The sequence below is a fragment of the Corapipo altera genome, unplaced genomic scaffold (assembly GCF_003945725.1).
Source record: "Corapipo altera isolate COAL_440 unplaced genomic scaffold, ASM394572v1 70, whole genome shotgun sequence".
Classification (NCBI taxonomy): Eukaryota; Metazoa; Chordata; class Aves; order Passeriformes; family Pipridae; genus Corapipo; species Corapipo altera.
The window spans coordinates 1,072,232-1,081,635 of NW_020884911.1; the positions used below are offsets into that span (position 1 = coordinate 1,072,232).

A 9,404-nucleotide genomic window follows, 5' to 3' on the forward strand; every position below is an offset into this window, starting at 1 on the left:
CTTTGTCTTCTCCCCCCACCTGTGATGCTCGGGTCGGAGCGAACCCTCTGCCCCGCACCGTCCCAGCGCCAGCGCAGCACAACCAGCCACCCCCACCTTCCCTTTCCCCCTCGGCCAGGGGTTGAGCAACGTCCGAGAGCGGCACGGTGGGGAAAACTTGACAGATCTCACCGGGGAGAATCACGTCCGGCACAGCCTCCTCCTCCTCCTCCTCCAGCCGGGCAGAGGGAGTGCGGGGCGGATGCCGCAGGGCTCCGGGGCTGGGCGGGCTCGGGGGGATCCCAGCCCGCCCCCGCTCCCATCCCGGAGCCACAAAAGGCACCGGCGGCAGCACAAGGGACAGGCGAGGGACCAGAGCAGGTACAGGGGGTCGGAGAGGCGGCGGGAGGGCAGGTACGGGGGGCAGAGGGACGGGAGGGTGGCTGGGAGCAGGAACGAGCTGGGTGGTACATCCGTGGTGCTCTTCACATCCCTGTGGTGCTCCGGCGGCTGTGGGTGTTCCTGCGGGATGTGCGGTGCGCTGGGTGTTCCTGCGGGATGTGAGGTGGGCTGGGTATTCCTGCGGGATGTGGGGTGGGCAGCAGAGGGTCCAGGGACACAGCTGGCAGTCGCTGGGGTCCCTTCTCTTAGACTGATGGTCCGAGCCCGTGGGCAGCAAAGGGGACTGTAGTGGCAGCAGGTGACTCACCTGGAGCTCCGCCTTTTCAGGGAATACATCCACGGCACGGAGCAGCGGGATCAGGGACTGGTGACAGAGACCCGGGGCAGGACTGGAGCCGGGCAGTGCTCCCGGCACTGGGAATCCTCCAAAGCCCTCAGATACGGGGGCAGTGACCTCTCCCGGCTGCTTCAGAAAAGCCTCCCATGTCCCACTTCCAAGCAAACTTCCCCTGACAGGTAAGGCCCCGCAAACCACAGGTAAATCCTCGGCAGAGCAAAGCTCCAGGGGGCTGGGATCACGGGAAGATCCGTGGTCACAAAGTTCCATGGAGCTTTACTGAGGTGGCTGGACAGGTTTTGGACGGGTCAGACTTGCCTGGTTGTTGATGAGAGACATAAAAGAGACGTAAAAGAGTCCCACGGAGAGGGCCCAGACTGGCACTGCAGATTGTGCAATGGAAGAGGGCATTGCAGAGGTACCTGGAGAGAAGGGAAAGAGAGAAAAAATAATTCAGACTTTACCTACAATGACCTGAAATGAATAGTGCCCTCCTTAAATCCTTCTCTGACACTCCCTCTCTCTTACTCTCAAATAAGTTGTATTTTCTTTTGGTAGATCAAAAGGGATTCATGGATGCAATTAATGAAACGATTTCTGGATTTGCAAGTAAATTAGGATTATTTTTGAACACGGACCACTTCATAATGATGGATTTGACATTTCTTTTCTCCAGGATGAGGGTCCTTCCTGGTTGCCTTCATCTCTACTTCATTCCTTTCTTGTTCAGTGGAGCACACGGATTCCTAACGTGGAGAATACCCACAGCCTTCCCAGTAGTTTATAACTACTCCTATTCCAACCTCTCCTCTGTCTCAGAAGCACAAGCCCCCAAAACAGCAAGAGCTCTCAATTTCTCACATAACGTCATTGAAAAAGTAACCAAGAGGGACTTAGAAGGTTTTGAGGCGCTGGAAGTTCTGGACCTTTCCTACAATCGGATTCGGGATGTTGAGCCCGGTGCACTCCAGAGCCTGCTCAGCCTGGTTTCTCTGAATTTGTCATTCAATGACGAGAAGCTGCTTCTATCAGGTCTCCCACCCCACCTGGAGCTCTCACCCACCGGCAACGCCTCGGGGTCTTTGCAGTTTTCCAAGAATTCTGGTAAGTCCCCAGAGGCTGCTCTGGAGCCTTCCGTGCCCACCAAGGAGCCGCCACCTTCCAGACATCCTCCTGTCCTGGAAAACCTTAACCCCAGGCTCAGGCGGAGCGCTGGGGATCTTCTCTGGAAGGGAGGGACAAACACAACAGTGTTTCCAACAGCCACACCAAGGCCCAGCCTCTGCGGAACTCCCATCAACGGGACACTGGATCTGTCCCACAGCAACCTCTCCGAGGACGAGTTGATGCTAAAACTGGACGGGGACGCCTGCCAAGCTCAGCTGGCCAGCGTTCTGGAGCTTGACATCAGTCACAACGACCTGAAAATGGACCTCGTGTCGCTGTTCGTCCTGTTCCTGCCGATGGAAAACGTGCGGTCGATCGACGCCAGCTCCAGCAATTTAACCATCAACATCCTGGATGTGGGGGCCATCTGCAAGTTCCCATTCCACCAGCTTTTCTTCGTCAACATCAGCCACAACCCCATCAACAGCCTGGACACGCTGTGCCTCCCTTCCACCATCAAGGAAATCGACTTGTCCTTCACCAACATCAGCCAAATCCCCCGGAATTTCGCTGCCAAACTGCTTAACTTGGAAAACATGTACGTCCAAGGAAATCACTTCATCTACACGGCCTCTCCGCGCAGCGGGAACGCACTTCCAACGTGTGTCCCTCCCCCTGGGACCGTGCACATCGAAGCCATTTCCCTTGTCAGGACCCAGTTCGGGACACCCATTGAAAGCCTTCCCAACAAAGTGAAACACCTGGGCATGTCCAACTGCTCCATCGTGGAACTGCCGGAGTGGTTTGCTGACACCATGGAAGAATTGTTATTTTTGGATCTCAGCCACAACCGCATCTCTGCGCTTCCCAACTTCCCTCCCTCCCTGCGGCACCTCGACATCAGCAACGGCGACATCAGGGTCATCCCCCCCAGCCTGAGATCCCTCTCCAACTTAACAACATTTAACATCCAAAACAACAAAATCACGGAGATGCACGTGGAGTATTTCCCATCGGCTCTGAAAACCTGTGACATCAGTAAAAACAGGTTGAAGGTGCTGCCCTTAACCAAGGCCCTGGGGAACCTGGAACACCTCAACGTTTCTGGGAACCTGATTGCCCGGCTGGAAACTGGCGACCCCCTTCCCGCGCTCGCCAGCCTGGACAGCAGCCACAACCTCATCCCAGAGCTGCCCGACGGCCTCGGGGATTCCCTCCTGGCGCTGAAATATCTCAATTTATCGGGGAATAAGATCTCCTTTCTGCAGCGTGGCTCCCTCCCAGCCTCTCTGGTGGAGCTGGACATCAGCGACAACGCCATCACCACCATCGTGGAGGACACGTTCGGCCCGCTGACGAGCCTGAGGGTCCTGACTGTCCAAGGGAGACACTTCTTCTGCACCTGTGACTCCTACTGGTTCGTGAACGTCTACATCCACCAGCCCCAGCTGCAGATCAGGGGCAGGGGGGGCGTGAGGTGCAGCTTCCCCCCGGACAGGAGGGGCTCCCTGGTGGAGAGCAGCCGCCTGACGCTGCTGCGCTGCTCCCTGGGGCTCCAGCTGGGAATCACCGCCGGCACCGCCGCCCTCGCCGTGCTCCTGCTCACAGCCCTGTGCTGGCACTTCCACGGGCTCTGGTACATCAGGATGGGCTGGTACTGGTGCATGGCCAAGAGGAGGCAGTACGAGAAGAGGCCTGAGAACAAGCTCTACGACGCCTTCATCTCGTACAGCGAACACGACGCCGCCTGGACCAAAGAGAACCTGCTGGAGAAGCTGGAGAACGACGGGTTCAAGATCTGTTACCACGAGAGGGATTTCAAACCGGGCCACCCCGTGCTGGGGAACATATTTTACTGCATAGAGAACAGCCACAAGGTCCTGTTTGTCCTCTCCCCCAGCTTTGTGAACAGCTGCTGGTGTCAGTACGAGCTGTACTTTGCCGAGCACCGGGTCCTGAACGAGAACCTGGATTCCCTCATCATGATCGTGCTGGAAGACCTCCCGCCCCACAGTGTCCCACAGAAGTTCAGCAAGCTCAGGAAGCTGCTGAGAAGGAAAACCTACCTGAAGTGGAGCCCTGAGGAGCACAAGCAGAAGCTGTTCTGGCATCAGTTGAGAGCGGTCTTAAGGACAACCAACGAACCCCTCGTGAGAGCAGAGAACGGAGCTGCTCAGGAGATGTACGAGCTGGAATGAGACCTGAGGAACTGGGAAGGTTGTGCCTGGAAAGCCTGTGGTCAAACAGAAGTGTTTACCTCCTGCAAAGGCTCAGTGGTGCCACAGGGTTTGCCTGGATCAGCCCCAGGAGAGGTCACTGGCGGGACTGTCGCGCCTGCGTTATTCCCTCTGATAAAGGAATCCCGAAGGGATGAGACCCAAGTGCTGAGAAACAGCCTTTTCTTCCCAGGTGCTTGAATTTCTCCAGCTATTTCCAGCATTTCTGCAAGTGCAGTGGATGTCACCTGAAGGGAAGAACAGCTCAGGTCACACTGCGTGTCCTCGCTGCTTTCTGAGGTGGTTGCAGTGATAAGGGATGTAAAGATTCCCAGAGTAAAGATTCCTGGTTCCAGGACAGCCTAAGGTGGGAACACACCTGTGTGCAGGGAAGAAAGCCACAAGCCAGGCTGGCACACAGGCTGCAGCTCCCTTCTGTGGTTGGAGCAAGAAAAGATGAAAGATTTACTAAATTCAGCCACCTGAGAGGTGCCATAGCAAACCCACACTGCCCCAGCTTTTGGCCTCTGTGACTGCTGTGAGAGAGGAGACTTGGAAACTTCTATAAGCACAAAATAAAACATACAACCAATGCAAATACCAGCTGAGTGTGTCGGTGTCTGCTGTTAGGTAACTGGGATTAGCTTTGTTTCATCACAAATCTCTGAATAAACAAAGTTTTGTACATTGTTATTTAGATTTAGGAAAGCTTCACTGTGACAACAGCCACCCTGACCCATTTCCAAGGGACTCAGTGCCACCTCTGCATGGCCCTTGTCCTCACCTAGTGCCACTGGCTGATTTCATTTATTGTGTTTGGGAAAAAAATAAAAGGAAATTCAGCTGATCTAATTTTCACATTCAAGGAAAAATCAACAGGCTGTGGCACAAAATAAACACCAGGTGAGGACAAATCGTTTGGTGGAGCACCAAGTCTGGACTTGCTCCTACAATGAGTGAACCCAAATGACTTCCCAGCAGAAGATCCCAGATCCAGGAATTGCAGGAGGTCTGTGTGCAGCATGTCTGGAACACAGACTCTGAAAGGGAATTAGCTCTGCTGTGACAAAATAAGACAAATCCAGACCTATTTGCTGCCAAAAGGGGGGGGTCACGAAACAAAGATCTGCATTTACAGAGAGATCTCCCAGAACTCACCAGGTGCAAACCCACCTTTCCTCAGCAGCATCAACTGCTTGGAGGTCTTAGATTTAGAGGTTGAAAAAATCCAACCCTGCAGCCCAGCAGCTGAAAAAGCCAACTCTTACCACCCACAGAGATTTAGGACTTAGAAACGCTGTGAATTATAAAAGCATTTCAATGTTTCTGTTCATTTAAACAACCAGAAGTCACTTGTTAACAAGATTAAGGAGCCCCAAGTCATTCAGCAGCTGTTTTTCTAACAAGCTTCTTTATGCTTTCTCCTTTCTTTCTCAACCATCCAGTGCTCACATTTCTCACTTCCTCTCTTCCCACACGTTTCCCACCTCCTTTGTCCCGCACTTTGTTCCTTCCCTCTGCCTGGATCTCTGCTTTTCAACCTTGCAGTCACTCTTTGCTGGTTCCTTACTGGACCTTTACTGGTTCTCTGCTCAGCAAGGAGCTAAAAGAAAAAGGAGAAGTTATGCTCCCAATTATTTTCTCACAAAATTGATTAAATCAGTCCACGGTTCTCTGTGAAGTTGTACCTCCCTATTCCCAAAATCCAACCTCGATTTACTACACCCACAAACATCCCACACAACAATGACCTCAGTAAAACTGACAACTTCAATCAGGTTTTGCTCCTACTGCAGATGAAAAGGTGCTGCACTTTCCTGTGCAGCAGGAAAATTAACCCAAATATTAACACAAGGGTGGTATATCAGGAGCACAGTTGGCACCAAGAGTCAAAGTCTTTTTCATATTAACACATCACATAAAGGCAACAAAACCTCCTTTTCGGACCCTTCTTGCTTTACTCCCACGTGAATATTCAATGCAAACGACTTCTATGAATGAGGTGTGAGGGGTTTAACCTTGTAGCTCGTGCTGAAGTTCATGTGATCCAAACTAAAGGCACAGGAGAAGCTGCACACACACACAGCAAACCCCAAAACTGCTTCATCTGTATTTTTTCCCCTCCAGCACAATTTATACCGAAAAGAAATTCAACTGCAGAACAAACAAACAAGACTTTTTAGTTATCTTCTATACTTATTTTAGAAAGAACCATGTTATTCATTTGGAGAAAAAAAAAATATCTGGGCAGAGACAAAAGACTGATGGAAATAATTTCAATTTTACGTTTATATTAGAAAGTTGTTCACATCGGTTTTATTGCAAGAAAGCTGGTTCTAATTATTCAAAACTAATTCAAATTCAGTGCTCAACAAAGAACAGTGTTCCAGGAAAACCTCCAAAGCAGTTCAGTGAACAAAAAGCCCGAACCAACAACTCTCACACGCAGCAGTTACCGTGGATGTTCTTTTGTTCCTTGTTTCCAAAGTAACAAATCACCTTCCCATCGCTGGCATTTTCCTAAAGATGTGGCAGTTTTCCTGTAAGGAGGTACCAAACGTCTGTGGCAGGGTTGTTTTGGAGACGCTGAGGCTCTGCCGAAGGTGAAAGGTGATTGCTTGTTTGGCAGAGATTTGGTGACCCAGAGCCGGAACCCTCGGGAATTTAAATGTCCCGAGTCATTGTGTCTCACAGGGAATTCCCACAACATGTGACACAGCACAAAAATAAAACACAGTTCCTTTCCAGTTATTTGCTTGCTGTGTAGACCGACAGAGAAAGTTTCTAAGCAGACAGATTAAATCAAACTGATGTTAAGATTTCCTAAACAAAAAAAATCTCCAAAACTTGTAGTTAGTCGGGACGTGGTTTTAAAAATGTTAACAGCTGTCAGTTCTGCCTGTCCCAATTTATAAAAACCACGCACAAAGGAGCAACAAGGAACACAACTCCATGCCTAACAGCTCACCAGTTAGGGAATTCCAGAGGTGACTGCATTACTCCTGTCCTAGAATATTGCAACATTCATCTTTATCCTCACATAACACCAATAAGTAGGTATTGCACAGATACTTCTAGCAGAAGTAAAACACCTCTCCAAATTATTTTGGGGTACACAACACCATCATCCTTAAAATGAGCACCCAGCAGATATTGATATATAAACTGCAGAGGTTTATTCCAGGGCTGTACTTCCCAAAAGTCCTTCCCAGAGGAAATATAACACCGACTAATGCCTTGTCCCACTTGAAGAGGCAGAGATCAAACTCCTGAACTTCAGTGGAACCTGATGGAAATTTTGCCATTTACCTCAAGGGACCCAGGGTTTCACCCTGTGAATAGAAAGGGCTTTTGTTATTACTGAAAGGTGCCACCAGTTTTTCCAACCTTCTGAGATGAGAGAAGTTTCAACTCCAGTAATACCAAGCACCTTCCCAATTCTTCCTTCTTGAAAATACAAGATATTTGTAATACTCTGCCTTATCACAGAAAGGGTTGGGTTGGAAAGCTCATCCAGTCCCACCCCCTGCCATGGGAAGGGACACTTTCCATTAGTCAAGGTTGCTCCAAGCCCTACCCAACCTGGCCTTGTGACATAATAAATCACATAGTTACAGCATTTACTTTCTTTACTCGTCCAGCAGTAAAATTCAGTACCAAAAACACCCTCACGTAACGATCCCAAACACAAATCTAAAACGTATCCCCCTTTTTGACTCGCCAATGAAATTCCAGAGAAATCCCCTGACGGTCACTGCAGCAATCACCAAACAGCTGGACACCAACAGGAATGGCACTGCCATTAACTGGCAGCAGTGCTGTGTCACCTCCCCAGTCACCCTCGGGGGTGGTGGGTCCGGCTACACCGAAGGCACCGGGATGTGCCTGGTGAGGGCAGCACCGCAGTCCCGGCCCACGCCGGGGGTGGGATGGGCGATGTAGGGCTTGGAAAAGCCAAACGTGGAGCTGACCGGCTGCAGGCTGTTGGGGGTGCTCACTTCTTGGGAAGGGCTGCTGTTGTACACGCTGTAGTAGGGCTCGATGCGGGTGTTCATGGGGGTGGAGCTGCTCTGGCCGCAGTGCTGGTGGCCCGCGGAAGCCCTGGGGCTCAGCACGCTGTCCTTGGAGTGGCTGGGAGCGCAGGCCTGCTCCAAGCTCTTCTTCTGAGCCTTCGGAGACAACATGTACGCCGAGTTGGTCTCGTGGTGGGAGGACTTGTTCCTGTTGACTTCCAGGCTGCCCTTGCCCATGGCCTGGAGCCTGGTCCTGTGCTTGCAGCAGCAGAAGACGAGGGCGGCGTAGCGCAGGCACCACAGGACGCGCCGCCGCAGCCCCGCGCTGTTGCGGGAGTAGATGAAGGGATTCAACCCGGACTTGAAAAAAATGAGGGTAAACCCACACAGCTCAAACTGGTAGAGGACGAAGCCCCCGCTGCCGGACAGCACGTCCTGCACCAGGGAGATGCCCAGGGGCAGGCAGCACACCAGCACGGAGAGCACGATGACCACGCACGTCCCCACGGCCCGGGAGTCCTTGGCCGTGGCCAGGTTGACAGCCGACGCCAGCGGGAGCCGCCCGGCGTGCTTGGGCTGTCCGGGGGCCTGCCCACAGCTCTGGGTCCGGTACAGGGCTGGCTGTGGCCGGGGGGTGCCCACGGCCAGCATGGGCGGGCCCTGCCTGGCGCACGCGTTCCTGCGCAGGGCCCGGGCGATCATCACGTAGGACACGGCCACCACGGCCACGCAGCAGATGAAGTCGGCGATGTAGAGGTAGAGGACGAGCCTGCCCCGGCCGCTGGCCAGGCTGGCCACGGGCAGGCAGCGGCGGGAGCCACGGGCGCGCAGCGTGGCCAGGGTGGCCAGGGTGAAGCTGGCGGCCCAGAGCCCCAGCGTGAGCAGCAGCGTGCGGGGCGCCGAGGCGGCGCGGGGCGGCTGCCGGCCCAGCACCACGCGCAGTCGGTGCAGCGCGATCGCCGCCACCGTCTTGAGGGACATGATGATGAAGCCAGAGCTGGTGAGGTGGAAGGTGAAGCAGAAGGCGCCCGGCACGCCGCGCGCCGGCCCCAAGAACAGCACGAAGGCGAACATGGGGGCGGCCACGCCGCAGAGGAACAGGTCGCAGAAGGACAGGTTGAGGATCATGAAGTCGAAGTCGGTGCGGAATTTGCGGAGGGCCGGGTCGAAGAAGGAGAGCAGCACGATGAGGTTGCCGTAGGAGCCCAGGCAGAAGACGAGGGCCAGCAGGGAGGCGCAGGCGGCCAAGGTGGCGGCGTGGGTGCCCTCCCGCAGCTCCGCGGGGCCGCTGCCGTTTGCGCCCAGCTGCTCCTCCCCGGGCCCCGCCGGCAGCCGCCCCGACCCGTTCAT

General features: G+C 53.5%; 2 protein-coding genes across 2 annotated transcripts; one reads left to right on the forward strand and one right to left on the reverse strand.

Moving 5' to 3' along the window:
- Window positions 1-1,395: 1,395 nt before the first annotated feature.
- On the forward strand, window positions 1,396-4,300 carry LOC113952198 (toll-like receptor 2). Its single transcript, XM_027653970.1, has one exon. The coding sequence runs from the start codon at window positions 1,396-1,398 to the stop codon at window positions 4,021-4,023; it is 2,628 nt and encodes an 875-aa protein (XP_027509771.1). The 3' UTR covers window positions 4,024-4,300.
- Window positions 4,301-6,321: 2,021 nt separating this feature from the next.
- On the reverse strand, window positions 6,322-9,404 carry GPR75 (G protein-coupled receptor 75). The gene has a single exon (XM_027653973.1). It carries the CDS (start codon window positions 9,402-9,404, stop codon window positions 7,902-7,904), a length of 1,503 nt encoding a protein of 500 aa, XP_027509774.1. The 3' UTR covers window positions 6,322-7,901.